Raw genomic sequence first — 26,331 nt, 5'->3', positions numbered from 1 at the left:
CACAGGTGCACTTATCCTTCAAATCGCAACAATACTAAGTATTGTTTGGCGCACCTACGCAGACATACATTACATTTTACATTAGCAGCCTGTAAATTTCCCACTGCTGGGCTAAGGCCTCCCCTCCCTTAAAGGAGAAAGGTTGCGCATATTCCACCACGCTCCAATGCGGGTCGGTGGAATACACATGTGGCAGAATTTCGTTGAAATTAGACACATGCTCTTCATGGTTTCCTCACGATGTACGACGGGCTTGCACAAAGCCCCAGTAAACTGATTTTGTATGAGCTTTGAAGAATCAGTAAAGTATTCCCTTAACATTCACTACGTTCCTTATTAATTTACTGTTATCAATAGCTCCATTACATTTTTCCTTGTTTATTACTGTTAATTATTAACTTCTTGTGTAGAATTGGTACCGGATTCAGAACATATAAATTGTATAATCTCCGAAACACGTACGACATGTTCCAATCAAATTTGTAAAAACACTTTGATCTACAGCGACGAATTCAATGACGATAAGTTGACATGGAAAAAGGAGGTCATGTTTCCACAGGAGCCTGTAAGTCCTATATTTAATTACAGAATAAGATATTTATTATTAATAAAATTATTATACGCACAGCTTATTAATTAAACTTAATTAGACCGTTTCTCCTCATGTTACAGTCTCAGTAGTGATGTTCCTTAGGGTAGTGTTCTCTGTGATCTTTTATTTTCTATCTTCATCAATACTGTTACCAATCTTCCCTCATCGACATTTTTCCTTTGATTTGTGTGATGACTTGAAAATCTATTTTACTAGCCAGTTGATTAGATGCTATATCTAGATTAATCGGAACCTAAATATTATTACTCACTAGGATAAGTAATTTAGATTATCCAAAATATTAGCAAGATTTTAGATTATCTAAAATGTTAGCAAGTCAACAAGAGTCTAGCTATAAAGGCCCTTTGAACGCCTCTCGTTTCTCTCTCAATATTGTTAGTCTTAAATTCTTATTTTTTTCTCGTTTTTATTTTGTGTGTGCAATAAATGTGTGTGTTATAATTACTATGAGATGACCTACATAGATTGTCAATTTTCTCATGTGACAAATAATATTTTTAGCTATAATAATATTAAGTTGCCATACGTCTTTAATATACATATATTGTTATTCTTATACAAAAATATTCAAAAAACTATCTCCTATACCAATGAATGTAACACAAATCAATTTAGTTTTCATACCTGATGATGATTAATTGAAAGATATACACTTGAGTTGAAGTTGTGATTGTACTCAATCGATCGCCACAGTTTTTCTATAAATTTAATTTATTATTTCAACTGTAATCATCATCAACGATCAAAGAATACATCGCGGCGAAACCTACAAGTTTCAGAATAGATTGTTAGTCATGACGAAAGTGGAACGATATAGTTTATCTAGTCGTTTGTCCCTCGATTTCAAAGATTCTCAGGACTTTCGTCCAGCTGTGGAATGTCTACTTTATATCACTTCTGCATCTTTATATTATTCTAATTATTGACTTCTTTATTTAAAAGGACTATCCGTTTAACGCCTACGAAACTAAAGCGATACGTGTTGAAAATGGAACACTAATTATAAAACCAGAAATTTCTGTATACGGCAGAACAGAAAATGACGTGTACAGTAAATGGGACCTGGGTAGTTTGTAAGTACACATAACAATACATTTTTATTAAATATTTATTAATAAAATAAGTTTGATAGAGAACCAAGCTTATTTAATTAAAATATATTTAGTCCTAGTGATTTCAAATGTCTTAAAGCTAATTTTAAATATCGTGCATGTGATGAATGCCCCACGGGATCGATACGCCACTTTTCACTATTATCTCTTAGTCCTTGATATTTTTAGCGAATAACAGGCAGTAACTGCTACAAATATCGATTACAAAAATCCTGATTAAAGATCATTGTTAAGTTATTGTTACGAACAGGGTTTTGGCTAGTGGTTAGGGTATTTTTAGCTGGTATAACTCTTTTTAGAAAAATAAGTTAAATAAAATTAAATTCTAATTTAAATTACGCATTCCATCGTTCCATCGACTGTTCTATAAGTTATATTTTCTGTTTATCATCACTAGCAAAAAGATCAAGCTAACTTGAACAGGGTTTAACGTCTCTAATAAGTGCTGTTTTCTTAGCTATCAAATATTTCTGATACTGTCTAATCTTAACGCAAACACAATCTTTATTGTTTATTATAATTCAGTTTCTCTAAAGTTTTCAACATTTTTACAACCTTATCAAAATAATAACAAATTTTACAATCGAAACAAATGTTAACCGTTCACCAAATTGATACAAGCGATGACATATTCCATACTACTAAACTATTCAGCTCGTTTATTTACCAAAGTTTAGATCATGTTTTTGACCGATGAGAACCCATATCACCAGTAAAACTGTGTCTAGTAGTTCTCTGGTGATTTAGTCATAATTACGGTGACTTGAAGGTTAATGTCGGTCAGGGTTTATTCTGTTCAGGCTGAAACAATAATTTAAAATTATTTTTTTGTAAAATGAAAAAAATATCCAAACAAGAATTAGGCCAACGTGGGGTTTACCATTGCGTGGGGCAATCGTCTTTAAAATGGCATTTGCGCGATTATGTGTCAGCAGTAATAATAGTAATATAATATTATTTATATAAATTCGAATTTGAATTGAATATGTATATATCCTTTTATTTAAGAACTTTCCTGTTTGTTCCACTTATTAGTACAATGTTGTCGCGGTGTTGGCACACGGAACGTAGATAACATTTAAAGGATACGCGTATCAAAATAGCTTATGATCGTAAATCGGTTTACAAAATTTTACCTATAAATAACAAGAGAGTTCTTATAGAAAAACACTGGTATTTAAGAGAGCCGAGTAGAGTATGGTGATGATGTTGATGGTGTCGTCGTGGCCAATTTCGCCCTCGGCGCCCAATCTCAAGGAAGACAAGCCAAATACGCAGGAAATAGTGTACATAAGTGTGTGCCCAAACACAGGTGCACTATCAAATCCTTCACTCTCATAAACCGATGGAATAGCCTCATATGTTTTCCGAGGTGCGGGAACCTACAGAATGAAATCCAATAACTTTTTATCGTACCGACCTGGGGTTTTAGTCCAGGAACTCCGTATCCGCATCCATATCTAGCTTCTCCAACGAGGTCACGAGTATGGTATTGATATTATTAAAATATTTTCAGATGTACAGGTGAACTTGGCACTAGAGAGTGTATTCAAACGTCGTCCGGCGCTCAAATCCTCCCACCAATTACAAGTGGAAAAATATCCACAAAAGGTCTATTTAGTTTTAAATTCGGCCGAATTGATGTGCGCGCTAAGCTGCCAGTTGGAGATTGGTTGATACCGGGTAAAATATTTTGATTGATGTATAAATAGTTATTTATAACTGCTCCAGTTATTATTTCTATTTAGCCAATATATATATATTTTTCAACGAAGGTCTAAGATTAACTAATTTAATGACTACAATATTAATGATATTTATTACAATTAAATATTATAATTTTAAATTTCATTAATGGTTTAAAGTTTTCTGGATCAACGTTAAAAATGGGTGTTCCACAAGAATCGATTTTGGGTCCCTTTCTATTTCTAGATTATATAAATAATCTTCCTTTCTATATTAAAGGTATTTGTGATATAGTGTTGTTTGCTGACGATACTTCACTGATTTTTAAGGTAGACAGGAAAAAAACGGACTATGACGATGTGAACGGTGCATTATCACAGATACACGATTGGTTTACAGTGAATAATTTAGTTTTGAATACTCAAAAAACAAAATGTGTAGTTTTTACCCTACCCAATCTTGGAAAGCAAAATTATAATATATCTTTAAATGGTGGCCGTCTTGATGTAGCCGATACTACGGTTTTTTTGGGAATAGCATTGGATTCCAAACTTCAGTGGAGTCCTCATTTATCGTCCCTGACAGGAAGACTCAGCTCCGCAGCATACGCGGTTAGAAAAGTTAGACAACTAACTGATATTGATACCGCTCGTCTAGTATTTTCACAATATTATGTCATATGGCATATTACTTTGGGGTAATGCTGCAGATATTGAATCTGTTTTTATTTTACAAATGAGAGCAGTCCGGTCTATTTATAATCTTGGAGCTAGAGACTCTCTTCGGGGTGTTTTTAACAAAGTAGGAATACTGACTGTTGCATCACAATATATTTACAACAATATTATGTATATTCACAGTAGCATTGATCACTTTGATAAAATCAGTGATAATCATTGTATGTGCACAAGAAGTAAGGATAAGTTTAGAACGCCAAGTTTCCGACTCCGCAAAGTCAATAAGTCATTCTTGGGGCAAGGTATCCGCTTCTATAATAAAATTCCGCAGACATTTTTAACTTTGCCGTTTCATAGATTCAAGTCAATTGTAAAAAATACATTGGTAAAGAATATATATTATATTATTCGATACAAGATTATATTGATGATAACAAAGCGTGGAGTTAATGCTTGTTGACTTCCAGGCAGGAGACATAACATACATATGTAATTGTATTTAACTAACATGACTATTTTTAGATGTTGAAAAAGAGTAACTACTCAGATTCTTGCCGGTTCTTCTCGGTAGAATCTACATTCCGAACCGGTGGTAGCTTTACTTTAAATAGTTTGTTAAATAACGATTCAAAAGAGCTTGGAATAGCCTACTTGAATAAAATATATTTTGATTTGATTTGATTACCTTAATCATTTTTAGAAATCAATCTGGAACCATTAAACCATGAGTACGGAAAAGATCACTATGCGTCAGGGCTACTGCGAATTGCCTATGTTAAAGGAAACCAGGAATTCTCTAAAGAACTATATGGGGGACCAACTGTATTCGATAAGGAGCCTTTGAGATCGATATTTTTGACAAAACACGACAGTTCTGTCAGTTATTGGAATAATGATTTTCATGTTTACTCATTAATTTGGATGCCTGGTAAGATATATGCTTAAATTAGTGTTAAGCCAAGCCAGTCTGGGTACCACCTCACATTTTCTACCACCCGTATGAGTATGCTCGTTACTTAGTTCTGACTCTTGCTTTAGTTAAATAACAAAATTGTTTTTATATATGTTATGGTTATTTAATCGAAAATAAATTATTTCCTAATTTATCATACAGATGGTTTTCAACTATTAGTGGATAATTTACCTTATGGCACACTTATTAAAAGTACTGATCTTGATGAATCCCTCATTTCTGAATTGCCGCCGCAATCAGAGAGCTGGGCAAGAGGAACGCCTATAGCGCCTTTGGATCAATTGGTAAGCTCTTAATATACAGCTGCTTGAATTACAAATCACGTTCTAACTCAACGAATAACGTCGTAAATGTTCCATTCACCTTACGTTGTAATCTTCGTTGAAATATATTTTTAATACATAATATTATAATTTTATGTAAAAAAACTATATCTTTTATATCCCGTTCAATAAGATATGTGTAATAAAATTGCAACACAATAGAAGGTATATATTGTTCTGCAATGGTAACCTGGTCGTGGCTTGCTCAATAGTACACTTCGTGTGTAGTAAGTTACTGCCTGTAAATGTACCATGGCTGGGCTAAGGATTCCTTGGAAGGTGGTGTGAAGGCACCAACCAATAGGCTATTTGACAATGCAAAAATTTAAGTGTCAATTATTGTAATCAGTATATATTATGAGTTTAAAAATGGTTATTTAGTAACGAAAGTTGAAAATAATAATTAATTTATTCAAAAATCCATAAATAAAAATGCATTTTTTTAAACGTTTGTCACGTTACACAAAACGCTCCTGATTGGTCCAGTTATGATGACGTCACTTGCTTGTTAACCTCGTTTACCTACTGTAGGTGGATTATATATGCCACAGATTACAATACAGGCAAGTGACGTCACCGACCCCATTGAAGCGCCATATTGTCAAAGTAGCGTTTTCGTGCGCTATTTAAATATTAAATTTTTATTTGATATTTTTCAGCAAATATGTACTAGAATTAAAAAACACAACTTTTACTGGGTACTCCTTAACATCTACTAAATAATATAAAATGGATTTTAAAAACCAGTCAAATAGCCTATTAACATATTTTATTGCCAAATCGAAAGTTGAGTTAGCCAATGATATTATAGAAACTAGGGACATAACACCTTAGTCCCCGTAGTTGGCAACGGCGGTGTATGGAGCAGTTAACATTTCTTACAATACTACATACCCTTATGTGACCATATAACCCGTCTGTGTTTCTATATATAATAATGAAAAAAATCTCTTTCTTTTCTATCAGTTCTACATATCACTCGGAGTACGTGTCGGTGGAATCAACGACTTCGCAGATAGCCCACTCAAGCCCTGGAAGAATAGTAACAGCAAAGCTATGTACAAATTTTGGCAATCTACACTCTTGTGGCACTCGACCTGGACTTCGCCAGAATTGGTCGTGGACTACGTCCGTGTATACTCTTTGTGAATTTTAATTATACGTGTTTAAATTGTGTAAAATTATTTTGTTTATTTTCCTTGACTAATTACTACAGTGGAGACAAAACTACTACTGAGTTGAATAAGTTAACAGAGGTCAAAAGTGTTTATCATTAAAATTTTCTTGTAAACTCGATTAGCTGCCTTTGATATAATAAGCGCACTGTTAAATTTTGTTTAATATTTTGCTGGTTTTAGAGGACAAGGCAAAATAGAAAGGTTTCTTTCTTAGTCCAATAATTTATCTGTTACAAATACCTTTTAGAACTTAATATATCAAGTAGAATTACTAGGGGTTATATAAATAATGAATTTCAATTCCGGAACCTCCGAAAGCATATAAGACCTTTGATTCTTCGCTGCGTCTTGAACTGTGACGTCCTAAATATTCCTCTGCTTTGTAAGTTATCCTGTTATGAGCTGTAATGCTTATTCATATATAATAATATAATTAGATTATTTATTAAAAATAGGTAGGCAGACTGGCAATTGGATCAGGTTGCCAGGAAATAACTGGCTGTTGGTAAGTGGTCACCACCAACTATTGAGACATAGGACACCTTTCAGACCAGAACAGTCCCAAATATTACTGTTTGACTGTATATAATTGTTCTTATAAGATGTGCGAAAAAACAGTTTAAGCTCAAGGCTTTAAGTCTTTAAGGTCATCGAATGGGAATCAACATTTTATAAATATAATTTCAATATAAGTATTTTCTCTTTACTTCGCAATGTTATGTAAATAATTTTCAAATACTCCAAGGCTTCTGACAAAGATACGATGATGTTAATGTCCTGAATGTCGATTTTGACCGCGACGGTTTATCTCAAGGAAGACTGTCCGTCACGATCATACGTAGGAAAATATATAAAGATATTATTAAATTAAATTATTTAGGTTGTGGGTTTTTAATTCCGTCAACTACTATTATGCCTTCAAAATTAAATTGAGCCTGTAATCTCGACCGCACCGATCAATCACTACCGTGTCCTCTCCATCGCACGTGACATTGGCGAAATAATCTGTGCCTTTTTGGCACAAATAAAAGCCAGAAAAAAAAATTAAATTATAGTGTATCAGATCATAAAATTCAACCGACCTGCCAACAAAAAACCGATTGAAGTATATAACTATATTATTGTTAATTATAATTAATGGCAACAATAATAAAATGGCACTGGCGTTACAAATATTTTTCAAGAAATATTTTGTCGTCACCGCGTGTAAACTAGTTTTACGTCCGCGGTACACCATACATATCCATACATATTAGCTTCACATAGCACATTGTATAAATAACATACAACGATTTTCTAAATGAAATTCAGTAATCACTCAATTAATTAATTTATCAGATACATTAAATACATAATAGGGAGTTGCGAGGAAGACCCTTTGCGGCACGGTCGTGTTTTTTGCAAGTTATTATTTATTGTACTAAGCGTTGAGATAAGAAACCGGTTTGATCGCTAGCCGTGTGCATTTTGCACTATCGTGCATTCTTGTGAATAGACCGCGTAATGAATATTATGATTTATATTTATTATGAATAATATCGTAAATAGCACGTCGCCCGTGCAAGATGGCATGGAGAATAGGAGTGAAGTAGAACAATATAATGAAAATGAAGAATTATTTCTAGTGGACGGGGCCGAAGAAAATACTAACCTACATACAAAAAAAAAAAGATATCGTGACGAGGATGATGGAGAAATTTGGACGTTAGTGTCTAGAAATAGCAAAAGAAGGTATCGTAGAACTGAATCAGAAAAAAGTACAGAAGAAATAGACGGTAAAATAGAAGTTTGTATTACTAGTAAAGAAAAAATTCCTAAGCAGATAGAACTAGCGAGGTTCTTAAAAGAACAAAATATATCAAATATAACAAGAGTTAAATACGCAACACCTTATAAAATTTTTGTTTTATTTGATGAAGAAAGCGATGCAGATAAATTGTTGACTTCTACAGCGCTCCAGGAAAAAGGTTGGAAATGTTACAAAACAAGTGAAGTTGGATTTTCTTTTGGAATTATCAGAAATATTGACTTAGAATTGTCCGAAAAAGATGTACACGCGAGCATTGCGGCGGATTTAGAGATAGCATCGGTTAAAAGATTATTTCGTAGAAATGATGAAACTGCTGGTTGGACTGAAAGCGAGACAATTCGCCTTTGTTTTAAAGGCTCCTCCTTACCATCACATATTTTCATATATGGCTTAAAGGTAAAGGTTGAACCATACGTGTTTCCGGTGACTCAATGCTCCAAATGTTGGAGATTCGGCCACACCCATAAATATTGCCCTTCAAAAATTATGATATGCCCCAAGTGCACAAAGAATCACAGCAATTGCGAAACAAACCAATTTAAATGCATTAACTGTGGTGGACAACATATGTCGTTAGTACGAACATGTCCGATATTCCTTAAAGAAAAACGAATTAGACAGTTAATGGCAGAGTTTAACTGTACTTTCAGAAAAGCGACGATGATGTATGTTCCCCCATCTCCTCAACCAGATAAAGAAAATAATCTGGACATAAATGAGAACTTCCCTGCACTTAGTAAATATCAAGAGCCAATCATAGTCCCGAGTGAAACACAAAGCTTTTCAGAAATAGTAAAGTCAGCGAAAAAATTAAATTGTGAAGATAGTCAAAAGAAAAGTAAAAAAATATATAAGAAAAACATAATGCAAGAAAAGAACATTCAGTCACAAATCACTGTGGACTGGGACATGTCAACAAATTCGGATTCGGAAACTAATATAGAGGCAACACCAAAATGTCCAAAGGAAAAGAAAAATAATAGTAGTAGTCATATACCTTTTAAACAACTCGTAGAAAAACTGAAAAACATTATATTTATACGAAGAATATCTCTAAAGGAGAAAATTATAGAGGCTTTAACAATTATATGGGAGTGGCTAATTTCTTTATGCAAGACCAAAGTTTTAGAGTTACCAATATTTAAAAATATATTTGAATCTTTACATGGATAGTTTAACGTCTAGAAACTATATTAAACTTAATATTATGCAGTGGAATGCACAAAGTTTTAAACCTAAACTAAGAGACTTTGAGATTTTATTAATTCATGAAAAAATTCATATTGCAGTGATTAGTGAAACTTGGCTGAATGAGACTGATGATATAAGGATATCTGGTTATAACATATATCGTCTTGATAGATCTGACGGTTATGGAGGTGTCGCTATTATAACTCATTATTCGGTTAGAACGGAGGTTTGCCAAATTAATATAGCAAACTCAAATATTGAAGTTTTACATGTCAAAATTCATAATTGCATTAATCTTGAAAGTATTTATGCTATATATTGTCCACCATCCGCACGAACCTTGCAAAATAATTGGGATGATCTTTTTTTAAGCAGTACGCAAAAATCGTTAATTTTAGGTGATTTTAATGGTCATCATCATAGCTGGTCTAATAGAACAGATAGAAGAGGAATCCAGATTTTTAATTCAATTGTAGATAGTAGTTATGTAATCCTCAATAATAGTAGCGTATCAACCCGTGTTAAATTTGTTAATAATAGTTTGCAAAAATCCTCTCCTGATCTATCTTTGGTGTCATCGGATACTGTCTTAAATTGTGAATGGTCGGTTACAAACGAGTCCCTAGGAAGTGATCATCTAATAATTAAAATAACTTTAAATTATAACGTATCTCCTAATCATTTTATAAAAAAGAGGAACTTTAAATTAGCCAAATGGGATTCATATCGTTCAGAAATTGATTCGTCACTACGTGATATGACCTTTCCCGTTACTGCGCAATTAGGTTACGATATGTTTCTTGATTGTATAAACCGTGTTGCGGATAAGTCTATTCCTTTTATTAAAATTAGCTTAAACCCTAGTAATTCCTTTAAACCTAAACCATTTTGGAATATGATTGTTTCGAAATCCATAGCTGAACGTCGATTAGCACTTGTAGCATTTAGAGATAACCCAATGCCAAATAACCTTGGTATTTTACAAAATAAAATAAGTGAAGCTCAAAAAACATTACGTCAGTCGAAATCAAAATCATGGCAAAAGTTTTGTAATGGTATATGTGAAGTGTCTTCAGTAAATGAAATGTGGTTTCAAATGAAATGGATAAGAGGACGATATTCCAAACAATCTTGTATAGGTGGTTATAGCGCAAGGGATCTCCTTCAAACTCTTGCTCCTGATTATGTTGTAAATAATTGTCCTACTTTTAGATCTAATAACTACCTTTTAGAATCATCAATTTCTAGAAAGGAATTAGAAGTATCCATCAAATCTAAAGATACGGCTCCGGGGATAGATATGATTTCATTTTCAATGATAAAAAACTTACCTGAATGTGGTAAAGATTGGCTTTTGACTCTTTTCAACGTAATTCTCAAATATGGAATAGTTCCAAGGCAATGGCGAGAAATTGCTATTATCCCTTTTCTGAAACCTGGACGTGATCCACACTCAATATCATCTTTAAGACCAATATCTTTAATGTCCTGTATATGTAAGGTTTTTCATTCAATCTTAAACAAAAGACTTGAATGGTACTTTGAAAGATCAAATATCTTCTCTGAGGACACGACGGGTTTCAGAAAAGCTCGCTCTTGTCTAGACAATTTAAGCAAACTAGTTCTATGTATACAAAACGGATTTGGCCTAGGCAAGTCTACCTCTTGTTGTTTCATTGACATTGATGGAGCATATAATAACATAGATATTTCTAAACTTTTGACTTTAATGGACAATTATGGGATTGGATCAAAGATTTGTAATTATTTATGGAATTTCCTTAATTATAGATCTTTAAATATTAATTTAGATACAGTATCGATGACTAGATGTTGTAGTCAGGGCTTAGCTCAAGGAGATCCTTTATCGCCTTTACTATTTAATATTGCGACAACTCACATATGCCAATCTATCAAAAATGTTTTTATCTCGCAATATGCGGATGATTTTGTTTTGTATACATCACATAAGAACTTGACTATCGCCGCCAATGATTTACAATCAGCTTTGAACATTTTTACTGCAATGCTTGATGAATTGGGTTTAAGAATTTCTGCTTCTAAAAGTAAAACATGCGTGTTTAGTAGAGCTCACAATAGCCAATCTATTAACCTTCGAATAGATAATGTTTCTTTAGAAACTGTAGAAAATATAAAGTATCTAGGGTTGAGGTTGAATCGGAAATTAGCATGGGGAACTCATGTAATTAGTGTAAGAGATAAAGTGTCCAAGTTATTAAATTTATTTAAAGTTTTAGCAGGCTCTGGTTGGGGAATCCATCCTCGGTATTTAAGGAAGCTATATATTTCTTTATTAAGAAGTAGAATTGAATATGCAAGTTTTCTGTTCGATGACGCCCCCCGCTCACATTTATCTAAATTAGATAAAATTCAAAACCAATGTATGAGAGTGATCGGTGGATTTATAAGAACAACCCCTATACACGTGATGGAAAGCGAATTAGGTTTATCACCTTTAACTATTCGTAGAAGTTACCTAGGTGGAAAATATTTGTTAAAAGCAAAATCCTTAGAACACAATAGTATCATTTCGTTACTTAATGACTATGCACCTCAATTCGAAAAATCATATTGGAACAGAAGGAAAAAGCCTTTATTAATTATATTATTTAATAAAATTCAAAATATACCAGTTCATAGAAGCGTTCAATTAGAAATGTTTAATCTCAATATTTGGCCTTCAAAAATTGACTTAGATCCACATATTAAGATAGATATACCTCACATAAATAAAGCAAAACGCTCATATAACCTTTTTGATATTAAAACAAAATGTATAAATTACTTAAATTTACAATATCCTAACCATTATAAATTATTTACTGATGCATCTATAGATAAGAATGAAACGGGAATTGCCTTTTATGATCCCCAAGCAGAAACCAATATAAGATTTAAAAATAATTACAAAATTTCGATAATGTACGCAGAACTTATTGCTTTGGCTGAAGTGTTAAGTTATATTGAGACAATTAATTTTAAAAAATTTATTATCCTCACGGACTCAAAAAGTTCATTACAACATTTGACTCGTTGCACCTCGACTTTTCGAGGAACACCGATAGCCAATACCATTATTGAACTAATTCTAAAAATGAAGTCCTTCGAAAAATTTGTTGTTTTGCATTGGATTCCTTCTCATATTGGAATTATTGGTAACGAGAAGGTCGATCAGTTTGCCAAACAGGCCTGCACTGACGGAGAAATAATTAATGTTTTACCTTTCTATTCAGATTGTTTTTATATTATAAAAGATAGATTTCAAAGAACTTGGAAAGAATATTTTGATAAGAGGTCTAAAGAAAAAGGCATATGGTACAAAACGATGCAACCACAACCTTCCAATTATTCTTGGGTAGAAAAATGTGTTTTGAAACGTGAAGATATTGTAATGGCGTTGAGACTGCGTTCCGGACACATTCCATTAAATAAGTTTGGATATTTAATGAAGAAAGTTTCTTCTCCTAATTGTCCCGATTGCGGGTCTGTAGAGGATGTATACCACATTTTAATGGAGTGCGTTCGTAGCGAGCCTCTTCTATCACAATTGATAGATAGATCTATGGGCATATGTAATATTTATCTTGCTAATCCTACTTCAGAACTAGCCAAAATTATGTATAATATAGGTAAACATAATTTAAATAAGCGTGAATAGATAACGTAAATAATGTAAATATAAGAATATTTGTGTAACCTACCAGAGCAACATAGTCACCCAAGTGACTCAGCTCTTAAAATGAGAATAAAAAAAAAAAAAAAATACATAATAATAGACTTGACCAATGAGATTATTTTTAAATAATGATAAGAAATGTAAGGCTACTCAGGGGTAGCACAAGTTAATATGGTGCTTATGTTTTCACTATTATGTTACTAAATATGATGTAACTTAAGTCCAAAATGCATCCTGCATCTTAACCAATGATTAGGGGTTCAAACCCAGGCAAGCACCACTGAATTTTAATGTGCTTAAGTTGTGTCTTATACACCAAACCGCATTGGAGCAGCGTGGTGGAATATGGTCCAAACCTTCTCCTCAAAGGGTGAGGAGGCCTTAGCCCAGCAGTGAGAAATTTACAGGCTGTTAATGTAATGTAATGTAAAGACCAAAAACATTGAATTTTGACTTTTAAGTGGTGTTTAAATAAAGTTGTTTCCATCTCCCATAGATATTGGCCCTTTAAACATTCCTTACGTTGCCAATGCGCCACCAACTTTTGGATTTGAGTTGCTATGTCCCTTATACCTGTAATTACACTAGCTCTCTCACCATTGAAACCGGAACTCAATGAACTATTTGGGACATACGGGCTTGCACAAAGGTCTACTAACAATTGATAAAATTAATCATAAGAATTGTTGTTCAATTTTCAAGTTCAGCTAGTATAAGTCAGTAAAAGCCGACACAATATCTATCAGTTTTTCTATTTTATTTTAGCTATTTTTTCTGCCGTAGTGATTGGGTAAACTTGTTATTTTGATGTCTCATGTAAAAAAACTTTATACCAAATAAAATATTAGGAATAGATCGCCACCCATCAGTACTTTTATCGCTTTCATATTTCAGAGAATGTGACCGCGTGACAAAAACAAAAAAAAAATAATGAACATAAACCAAGTTTGTAAACGATTATTTCGTGAAACTTACACTAAATCATATTTATAAGTTTCATAATAAATCCAAGTCAAATAGTAGATCAGAACGATTTATTTAAATTGACGCCCGAAATACATTAAAAAAATATATTCTATGAAATATTTCACTATAATTTGACATATCCTGTCTAACTATAATTAAACAATAGATCTTAATATAAATTACGTGTTCTACAGAAACAACGTACATAAACAGCGGTATAGCAATCGGAATTTTAGTCTATTATCGTTAAGAGTCCGCGTCAGACATCGAATAGTGTTCTTAGCTTAAGAATCGTCTTACCTTTTCACGCTTCGATGAAAACCTAGTGTAGAACAGGGATAGAAAGTGTTTTTTTTTTATTATGTCTTTATTTTTCTTGGTCAGTTTGTTAGGATGTTTCGGTGTACATTTAACGCAGTGTTACGAAGTGCCACCGGCAAAATTGGAAGCAATTTTTCCTAAGGGCTTGCGAGTATCCATTCCAGGTAATAATATAATATCGTTTTTTTTTTTTATTTAATTATAAAAAAGTGAAATAAAATGAAAGTGCAGCGGTTTCAATATACTTGATCTTGATTATGTAATTGTTTATGTTTTGCATTCATCATAATCTTTCCTTATTTAAAACGTCAAATGAAAATACTTATTTTTTTTGGTTTATTCTTAACGAAATGGACTCAGATTATAGTATTTGTCAAAAAATATTATTGTGTTATAAATTTAATCTGTCATAAACGGTAGTTGGCGCAATTTTCACTTGGTATATTTGGTTCGTATTTAAAATCAGATAGGCGGACAAGCTATTGAGGTAACTGATGGATCACCACACATAGATATTGACGCAGTAAGAAATATTAACCATTATTTTCATCGGCAATGTTTCACAAGTTTTGTCACTATGAAACTAAGATGTAAACTCGATCTTCCAACTGCAAAACAGCAATATTATGTCACAATATAATATTGCTGTTTTACAGTTATATATTTTATATTAAATAGCATTGCTATTTTTGCGAATATCTGATGAGTAGGAGTGAGAATGGTACCTACCCACTACCCCGGTGGGCTCACACAATACGAGCGAGTATTAGCCTAGCCATCTTGTAAATTATAGTTATTCGACATAATATTCGTCTGTTTTTCTTATGTATATTAAACTTTTTCGGCTGCTGATAATTTGATTACGTTGACTAAATTTGCAATAGGTAGTTCGAGCTTCAAAACTTTTAATACTTACTAACTTTTTATTCGGCCAAACTTACAGTTTTTTTTACGGATTTGGAAGAATATTCGTAGGCACATGAAAAACCATAACCATCTAGTTACTTATTTTCACATATTTAAAAAATAAAAGGATTGGAGTAATTTCATTTTTTCATTTAAATAACATAAAAATGAAGTTTCGAAATGACTGAATGAATCCTTCAAAATAAATTGAACAATTAAATACAAATACACTCTATAAGAACTTATTTAAACAACACATGTCCGGAGTAAGTCTTAAACTTTATAATATAAACAAACAATTTACATGAGAGATAATATTCAAGTATAGTTTAATAACTTAGCTGTCCATAAAGATAAAATTGAAGTTTAATAATGTAATAAATAATAATTGAAATTTGTCTTAAAAATTATAATAAAACCTGTTCCGACGATTCGGAATGTAGATTCGACCTGTGCTGCCTGCTTGTAATGACTAATAATGACTCTCAAATTTACTCTTAAACAAACATATGTTAAAATAAACAGTCACACCCAGACCTCTTAAGGTTCAATTCTGTGACGAAATTTTGTGTATTCATATTATTTTTACATATAAGAACATCAAAACACAAGAAGTGAACTAAAACGTCTCCGAAACGCAGTGCATGCTGTAATATGATTGAATGAAAATGTAATTTGATGACCTCCGTAGTTGAGTAGGGTGTACACCGGTTTTCATGGGTACGCCACTCCGAGGTCCCGGGTTCGATTCCCGGCCGAGTCGATGTGGAAAAAGTTCATTAATTTTCTATATTGTCCTGGGTCTGGGTGTATGTGGTACCGTCGTTACTTCTGATTTGCCATAACACAAGTACTTTAGCTACTTACATTGGGATCAGAGTAATGTATGTGATGTTGTCCAATATTTATTTATTTATAATATAAGTTTTAAAGCTATTGGAATAATGGCTATTTTATTACAAAAGAAACCTCCTCTCATTAATTAATATAATATTATTTAAACGTTCATTACGTCAATTATATATCGATAGAGCCTAACGCGCTTTTAACGTTTCACATAGAAAAGATAATTATTAATTGAATAGAATGCGGTTAAAATGTATTAATTACTAATAGATTAATTAAGTATGTATTATATTTAAACGATGGAGAACTCATAAAAATATGAAATATACGTCATATTAATATCAGTTATGTTATGAATTTTGAATATAGTATTATCCGCCTATACGTGCTCGAAATGCGGAACTATCGAGCATTTTTTATGAATAATTCAGTATGATAATGTATTTCTGATAAAATCCATCTAATAGAATTGGTATTTATGTACCTTAAACGCTAATTAAAAAAAACACTTGTCTAATTAAAAAAAACAATGTCTCATGAAATATTCTAAAGAGATATTTTGTCAATGAAACCAAGAAATAAATATTACTTATAAAAAGGTCGTTAAAAATAAATAAACAAAATATTTAAACAATAAAAAACATATATACTAATATTATAAAGAGGTAATATTTCTTTGTTTGTATGTTGGAGGTAACCTCCGCAACTAATAATACGATTCTAAAATATTTTTTTTAGAATTGTGTTATTCACTGGTAGAAAGCTAAATTATTTATGAGTGCTATGGGGTTATAGATTATATTTATATCATAACATTATCTTTATTAATAAATGGCACCCTACGAAATAAAGATGTAATACATCTACATTTATGACTACTATATAAAAAAGTCGTTCTATTTTTAAACATGAAGATTCTTTACTAAATGAAAAGGCTACTTATCATCAGACGGTGCATTTTCCCACGATACTTAAAGTTAAACATTAATTTATAATCGTAGAAAATATAAATTTGAAAACTATTTCCATGTGGTGTGTTCGGCTCAGCTCATTCTCCTCTAAAGAAGAGGCCTTTGCCCGGCACTGGCACATTTATTTTTTTATGTTTGATACTGAACAGAACTCTATCATTTATGTAGCGTTTTGGAAAATTCTTTTTAATTTGGTATGGTATGCCCGCTTTGTTCATATAAAGTTTGAAAATACACATGAAGATTATTTTTTATGGGCAGGAATTTTATTTATAATTTATTTTCTATTAAGATATATTTTTCGAAAAAAATTATGTAATTTGATCCTTGAAAGAAATAAATTATACGAACGACAGACTTCGGTTATAATAAAATTCAAAAACAAATCTAAATAATCCAATATGTATTTTATTAAAATATTTATCATAATGATTTAAATTTAGAATTAAGACAGAACATAGGCCATTGTTTCGTTCGAGGTCAGACAAAATAAAAGTTAAAATTATCCTGTTGGGTATTTTTTGTATTGGTCATGTAACAAACAGCGTACTATCAAAATAGATGCGGTCTGCTAAAATAGCCGGTAAGTTCGGCTATGCACGTATACGTGTAGCGCCCAGACCGCAGAACGTAATTCAAACCACAGGAAGGGTTAAGACAAATAAACAACTTTGACATCGAATTCACGTGATATCATTAGAATACCATGGATATTCAGCTTTAGCATGCCTACAGAGTAAGCCCGCATAACCTAAAATTAAAATTAACCTAATTTTATATACTTTGATTTTATCTGTTAATTACTTGTTCTTATCAAAGTCACTCCACGTTTTAATGTTACAGTGGAAACTTCGTTTGCTTATTTGAGACTTATTTTGGTATCAAATGTTTGTGTATTGTACTATGCTGTATGTTTCCATTATGTCTGCTCTGGCGGATAGGTCGGAACGAGAGTGAACTGAAAAGGCAGCTGAATATTCTATGTCGTAGTCCATTACCGAGTGACTATTAAAACAAATAATATTGATTATTTTATATCCATTATACATATCTCATAATCATCCTCCTGCCTTATCCAAATTTTATTTGGGGTCATATCTTCTTCTTCCATACTTCTCTGTCTGACGTCATCTCACAAGTAACATTCTTTCCAGCCATATCGTCTTTCACTCAATCCATCCATCGTTTCTTTCGTCGTCCCTCCTACCTCTATATCCATCCACGTCCATGCTCAAGACCATCCTCAAAATATCGTCCTCATTTATCCGCATACCATGACAGTCGGCTTTCACATAGCTTCTCGGTTACCGTTGCCACTTTAAAATTTCCTCTTATTTGCACATTCCTAACTCCTTACTTACTCCTTGCCTTACCTATACTTATCAGTATAGTTTTTCATTGTCAAATTAGGATGCACACGATACACTTCTAAAATAGTCTATCTATTTGATTAATCAAGATCAGATCAAGGGAGTGTATTCTTCAAAAAGTCGTTAATAAAACTAAGACAATGCAGACCATTAATTAATTATTTGTTTGTCGACACTTCGAATCATTCTATGTATTTAAAAATACTAGACATTTTATTCATATAATTAAACTGTAAATAGTTTTAACGAAAACAGTTCACCTTTAGTTTAGTTTCGTTATTGTGCCATTTTTTTTTTTGCATCTTTTGTAGAAGTAATGAAATGAACCCTCGATTGATGTATTTTTTTCTTTAAAGTCACATATTATAAGTTTATAATTAATTAAATTTTAAATTTATTATCTAATTAATGTAAAAACATTTAAGATGATGGATTCACCCTCTTCGCTTTCCATGGAAAGCTCAACGAAGAAATGGAGGGGTTGGAGGCTGGAGAATGGTCAAGAGATATAACTAAAGCTAAAAACGGATTATGGACCTTCAGAGACAGGGATGTGCACTTGAAAATTGGTGATAAAATTTACTTTTGGACGTTTGTCATCAAGGAAGGCAAGGGATATAGACAGGACAACGGCGAATGGACTGTTACAGGTTTGAATTATAAATATATAGACTAAAATAGGAGTACTAAATATATTCAACGTAATATCGAATATGTTACGTACAATGACTATGACCCTGAATGTAAATAATTTGTTATAAGTGATATTTGTAAAAACTATTATTATAAAATTATAGGTTACGTCAACGAAGCTGGCGAACCTGTAACCTCAGGAGGTAAATATACACCAGGTAGAATTTCAGATTCAATTATATATCCATGTGAATTGTCAGAATCTAAAGTGTCTGTACCCGGCTTTGTCTGCAAAGGACAGTTGTTATTTGAAGACAATTTCAATTCTGATATCCATAAAGGAAAAATATGGACACCTGAAGTTAAATTCCCTGGAGAACCAGTAAGTAGAACCAATTATATATATATTAATTATAACTTTATTGTTTACATTTATAATCTTTTTTTAAAATACCTCAGTGAAATTAAACCTAATGGTAAGTGGTCGACACAAACCATAGACAATAACAATGTAAAGAATATTAACTATTCGCCAATGTTTCAATAAATTTGGGAACTAAGAGGTTAAGTCCCTTGTCCCTGTATGTTAACTTCTTCACTAACCATTCCAACCAGAGATACGAAGTATTGCTGTTTGAGAGATAAGCGTGCACAAATATGCTTTCTATCTACATTCTATCTTTGAAGTCTATCTGTAAAATTAATTAGGATACGCAATAGAACTTTAAAATGCATTTTTTCTTATAGGATTATCCATTCAATGTTTATTTAAACGATAAAAATATTGAAGTCAGTGAAGGTATATTGAGCATCAAACCAAAAACACTTGATTCGAAATTTGGAGATGGACATGTGAGACAGTCTTTAGACCTAACTTACGGGTAAGATGTTATTTTTTTTTATATATCTAAAAGTACAGCCGGTAAAGGTTTCACTGCTGGGCTAAAGCGTTCTTCTCGAGGAGGTTTGGTTTCCACCCACCTTGGTGGAAATTTATGGAATTTGATACGTTTGGCATATTTTCATTCGACACAGACAGCTTCCGCACCAAAAAAGAATTACAAACACAAATTCTTTTTCTTGGCACACATTTTATGACCAGTGGTCTACCTCGGCAGATATCTAGTATGGGCTCCTTTATCATATGTTCCTTCCTTCCTCCTTCCTCCTTTATATTATGTTCGAGACTTTTGTACCTTACGAAGATTTCTAATTAGTACAAACTTTATATTTTACAATTTAAGATTTAATTAACAATTACAGCTCATATTTATTACGAGATGGCCCAGTGGTTAGAACGCGTGCATCTTAACCGATGATTTCGGGTTCAAACCCAGGCAGGCACCACTGAATTTACATGTGCTTAATTTGTTTATAATTCATCTCGTGCTCGGCGGTGAAGGAAAACATCGTGAGGAAACCTGCATGTGTCTAATTTCAACGAAATTCTGCCACATGTGTATTCCACCAACCCGCATTGGAGCAGCGTGGTGGAATATGCTCCATACCTTCTCCTCAACGGGAGAGGAGGCCTTAGCCCAGCAGTGGGAAATTTAGAGGCTGATTATGTTTATTATTATGTATTTATATTTATTACGAGTACAAAAGTTGCTAGGCGTGAGTTTTCTTTGATTTGGACTTCACAATTACGCCGTTATCTCGGACTTGCGCTTATTCGAGTAACTCTGATTAGATTCATCAATTATTTGATTTAGACTTGCTAATATATTTTATAGCGAACAAAAATCAAATACATAGATACGTGATCTTCAGTGGTTACTTTACGTTTTAACAACTCGTTAAATTTTTTCGTCCCCAAGATCAAACATTTGTTATTTCCATACTTTGCTTAGTGAGTTTCTACGCTAAGTCATTTTGCCAATGACATGTATCAATTCATCATTCGTACCAAATCAAAACATATTAGTGATGTCATAAACCCTGACGTCATTTGTCAAAACATTAAAGTGAATTCATAGCTTGTTCATATCTAATTAGCATGTTAATATACATATTAACAAATATTAATATACATATTTTTAAATCTTTATCTGTTCATAACATTATTATTAGTTTATCTTTATACGAATAAAAATATGATTAAGAACTGAAACAAGTAAATAAAAGTATTTTTTTTAAATGTGTGCAAATTACGTCTACTTAGAATGGTGGCAAGATTGCTAGCTACATCTCCCAGTTGAATCAAATATCGATCCTCTGTGCCAATAAGCCGAGATGGCCCAGTGGTTAGAACGCGTGCATCTTAACCGATAATTTCGGGTTCAAACCCAGGCAGGCACCACTGAATTTACATGTGCTTAATTTGTTTATAATTCATCTCGTGCTCGGCGGTGAAGGAAAACATCGTGAGGAAACCTGCATGTGTCTAATTTCAACGAAATTCTGCCACATGTGTATTCCACCAACCCGCATTGGAGCAGCGTGGTGGAATATGCTCCATACCTTCTCCTCAATGGGAGAGGAGGCCTTAGCCCAGCAGTGGGAAATTTACAGGCTGATTATGTATTATGATTATGTGCCAATAATGAACTAGCTCCCTTGTCTTTAGACCAGATGGTGCAAATAAGACCAATTGTTATATGTTTTAATACTAATAATTATTTTATTGTAGTTTTATACACTATCACTCTATTATCGAAGTTTTAATCACTTACGTAATAATATATAATAAATTATAATCACTTTTAATATTGCAAGTGTTCCAATTTCAATTTATTGATGACGACTACTTGCGTCGTTTTTACGGCTCTTGCTCTTATGGCTTTGCGGTTCCAGCTTGTAAAATTGTTTCCTTTTTAATTTAATTAATTTATCAAAAATCGTTCGACATATTTTGTGAAAACTCTGTTCGTCATATGCCATACGCACCAAAATCGCACCATTAACAATCTTGGGTCATATAGACGTAGACAATACAATAATAATTATCTAAATTTTTTTTGCATAATTTTCAAAACTTATTTTTCTAAGAAGATATTTATTATTGTCCTCATTATCTTTACTGAGAATTCATCTCATAATCAGCTTCGTAATTATTATTATGTAACACATGCATATTGTAACACATGTTTGCAAAATCAAACGTCACTTGTACTTATTATATTCCATGGCCTTGAAAAGGAAAGCCTTAAGTTTGAAGATTTTTTTTGTTTGTCACGTATTTGCATGTGGTATATTTATATTAAACTTACTGTTCGTACCGGCTTCGCACGAATAGAATGATCACCCATATAATACGCCTATATTGGAGGACAAACTAATTTTCTTTGGCCAGAAACCCTTGTGAACTAATACAGATAAACCCAAAAAATTTACATGATAATCTGATCAATAGTTTTGAACACATAGAAAACACATTTTTTTATCTATATATAATTATATTCTGCCATCTGAACAAATATCATAAAGCTGAAGAGATTGAATTTAAGCTCCCAGTCCCATTTGAATAAACTTTTTGTGTTAGATAGTCCATTTATTGAGAAAGGTTGAAAACATCGCGCTTTTGGTAGGAACCGTAACTGAGATTAGCAAAATATACGCTGTACGGCCATTAACTGCTGAGAGGGTGGAGCTGGTGCCACCAATCTAGATGCAAACCATGCAAAGTTCTACCAGCGACTTTTTTACCATCCTACTCTTACAATTTTCAGATGCACAGGAATTATTGGGACAAGTGAATGTGCACGTGAAGCATTTGGCCCACAGATCCTTCCTCCTATTATAACCGGGAAGATAACTTCGAAGAAATCTTTTAATTTTAAATACGGGCGCATTGAAGTTAGAGCAAAAATGCCCCAGGGCAACTGGCTTATACCAGGTTTTTATATTTTTTTTAAATAACATTTTATTACTTATCCTATTTATCGAATTAAACTTGTACTTGTGGCGTATCGCGTATTATGTGCTATATATTTCCAATTTAATAAACTATTTTAATTTAGCCTTCCATAATGTCTATTTAGAGTTTTTTATTGGTCGATTACTGCAACCAACATTGATCATACTACTGATTTATTGGAACAGTTCATAAAAAGAAATAATCTATAAATTACAGAAATCCAGTTGGAGCCTAAGGAGAATATTTACGGTCTCCATAATTACGCTTCAGGCTTACTCCGTATTGCAGCCGTCAAGGGTAATCCTGAATATTCGAAGAAGCTATACGGTGGACCCATCGTAGATGGCAGTGAACCATACAGGTACTATATCCCTGTATTTATTTCCATATAATATAATTAATCTTAGAATATTGACTAAACTTGAATTATGATGCTGTCTGGAAATAAACTCAATTAAAATAATAAAATATATAGAGAAACTCGTAAAAATATATTATCTTAAGATTTGTTTGATTAAAAAAAACTGGATCAGATGTTCTGAATGCTACGATTATTATTTAATATTATATAAGTCAATGTTATTTTTAAGGTCTAAGCATTTAAAGGAAAAAATCGGATTTCAACAATGGAGCAAGAGTTTTCATAATTACACCTTAGAGTGGAGAAGAGGTAAATAATTAAAATGGTATATTATAACAATATTACATGTAACATGTAAGATGTAATAGACTAACAACTTATTTAAATGTATATTCAAATATCCGTTGCCCCAAATTAATTAAGATATTACCAATATTCCTATTTACCGTTCCTTTTAAGCTTATCACTTGTGTTAGGAGTGGGGACGACAACAGCCCAAGGGGTCAGGATCGATCCTGTGACTTTTACATCGCTAGGCGGCCCGTAAACCATTAAGCTTTCAAGACACATAACACTGCAATTTTTTTTTTTATGGGATTGGTTGGCGGACGAGCATATGGGCCACCTGATGGTAAGTGGTCACTACCGCCGATAGACAAAGGCACTGTAAGAAATAATAACCATTCCTTACATCACCTATGCGCCACCAACCTTGGGAACTAAGATGTTATGGCCCTTGTGCCTGTGATTACACTGGCTCACTCACCCTTCTAACCGGAATACAGCAACAGAGAGTACTGTTATTTGGTCGTAGAATATCTGATGAGTGGGTGGTACCTACCCAGACGGGCTTGCACAAAGCCCTACATCCAGTAAATACGTATGACGTTTTGTCGTATGATGTCAGTATAACTCCTTACTTAAGTAAGGAATTTGTGTAGGTATCTTGGCAAGCACTCTATAATTGTATTACGAGATTTGTTTTGAATTTTGTATTGTACTTTGCCAAGGAAACATCACAGAGGCGTATTATTATTATACTTAAAAGAACAGCCAGAAAATGAGACACACACACCTTTCCTCGAAAAACCCATCTGATAAAGACATAACTATTATTATTATTTTAGATGGTATCTCTCTTTATGTTGATGGAGAAAACTACGGTGAAATTTCTCCACAAGAAGGCTTTTCGCCTGATGCAAAAGAAAACGGAACAGTCAGTTCTTCAAAGTGGGTAAAAGGAACGATCATGGCTCCTTTCGATGAAATGGTTTGTTATATTATTATCCATCGTTTGTATAAACTTGGTCAATGATTAACATTTATAGTTGATTATAAAAATGCTACTGATAGTCATCATAAATCGAAGCTAAGAATAACAGCTGATAAAGTCATAATTTTGCACTAATATTATTTTCTTAATTCCAATGTGATATTATTTTGCTATGAATTCCTTCATAAGATTTGATTAACAGGCTTATCTTATTCTCAAAAATATAATTGCAAATATAAAGAAATCAAACTGTCCTAATATATGAAAGTCGATGTAAAAGATAACTTAAAAAAAAATTGATGGCAGAGCAGATTATAATATTGTTTCAAGAATTCAAGAATGGAAATAATCGAAATTTGTATTTTTGTTTCAGTTTTATATTTCATTAGGACTATCCGTGGGTGGTATAAATGAATTCCCTGATGAATCAAACAAGCCTTGGACTAATAAGTCTACGAAAGCCATGCTTAACTTCTGGAATGAGAGGTTTCAGTGGATTTCAACCTGGGTCGAAAACGATATCGCACTTAAAGTCGACTACGTTAGAGTTTATGCCTTATAAATAATATTGAAAACAATAGTTTTTAAATATTACACATATTCAGTCTTCAAAAAGCGACATATCTTGGATAATAACCAAGACCCATAACCATAGCAAGTTTACAGAAAGGTCTTCTAAAATTAGTTTGGTCGAACACTACAGTCTAAGAGCTCTAACAGCTGCCACCCGAATTTCATATTCAAATTTTATAATTAATTTGATGGATTTTCAATTCTGTTAGTAATAACGTTTCATAAAGTATTAAATAACGGCTATAAAGGTTATATCGACTTATTTGTAATCATATTATTATTATGAGATAAATATAATCATAATATTTATATCCGATAAATAAAAATATTATTTTATCAATAAAATATTTTTAATTTTATTCGTTTTATTTATTTATGCGCGTAAGACGCATAAATGTATTATTTCTCTGTTGAGAAATAACTTTTGTAAAATTCAGTTAAAAATTCAGAATTTTTGGGATCGAAGTCGCATTAATAATATGAAACACAATACATCATGGTGCTATATATGCTATACATGACCACACAGCTTATTTTGAAAACTTTCTATTAAAAGCTATATAGATTACGTTAGATAAATAAAACTATGACAAGTATAATAATAATAATAATAAATATTGGACAACATCACATACATTACTCTGATCCCAATGTAAGTAGCTGAAGCACTTGTGTTATGGAGAATCAGAAGTATCGACGGCACCACAAACATCCAGACCCAAGACAACGTAGAAAACTAATGAACTTTTTCTACATCGACTCGGCCGGGAATCGACCCGAGACCTCGGAGCGGCGTACCCATGAAAACCGGTGTACACACTACTCGACCACGGAGGTCGTCAAGTATGCTTCCATATTAGCAATTACGTAGAGTTTTCAAGAAAACTGCACAAAATAATTACTAAAAAATCATCAAACTAAGTACACACAATAAATACTGTTACAAATAAAATAAGATATAAATTGAAGTTGATTTTGTTACATGTAAGTAA

General features: G+C 32.6%; 2 protein-coding genes across 2 annotated transcripts; both read left to right on the top strand.

The window, feature by feature from the left end:
* The first annotated feature begins 391 nt into the window (after window positions 1-391).
* Window positions 392-6,565, top strand: LOC113399265 (beta-1,3-glucan-binding protein 2-like). The gene is made up of 6 exons (XM_026638358.2): window positions 392-565; window positions 1,556-1,686; window positions 3,242-3,408; window positions 4,789-5,016; window positions 5,203-5,345; window positions 6,351-6,565. Exons 1-6 carry the CDS (start codon window positions 548-550, stop codon window positions 6,531-6,533), a joined length of 870 nt encoding a protein of 289 aa, XP_026494143.2. The 5' UTR covers window positions 392-547; the 3' UTR covers window positions 6,534-6,565.
* Window positions 6,566-14,450: 7,885 nt separating this feature from the next.
* Window positions 14,451-25,635, top strand: LOC135193689 (beta-1,3-glucan-binding protein 1-like). The gene is made up of 9 exons (XM_064217258.1): window positions 14,451-14,711; window positions 19,066-19,290; window positions 19,438-19,655; window positions 20,021-20,154; window positions 22,945-23,111; window positions 23,349-23,493; window positions 23,723-23,802; window positions 24,621-24,763; window positions 25,140-25,635. Exons 1-9 carry the CDS (start codon window positions 14,588-14,590, stop codon window positions 25,326-25,328), a joined length of 1,425 nt encoding a protein of 474 aa, XP_064073328.1. The 5' UTR covers window positions 14,451-14,587; the 3' UTR covers window positions 25,329-25,635.
* Window positions 25,636-26,331: the final 696 nt, after the last annotated feature.

Source organism: Vanessa tameamea, chromosome 16, assembly GCF_037043105.1.
Source record: "Vanessa tameamea isolate UH-Manoa-2023 chromosome 16, ilVanTame1 primary haplotype, whole genome shotgun sequence".
NCBI lineage: Eukaryota > Metazoa > Arthropoda > Insecta > Lepidoptera > Nymphalidae > Vanessa > Vanessa tameamea.
Note: the sequence above shows the minus strand (reverse complement) of the source record. Positions and strands in the feature narration are given on the sequence as shown.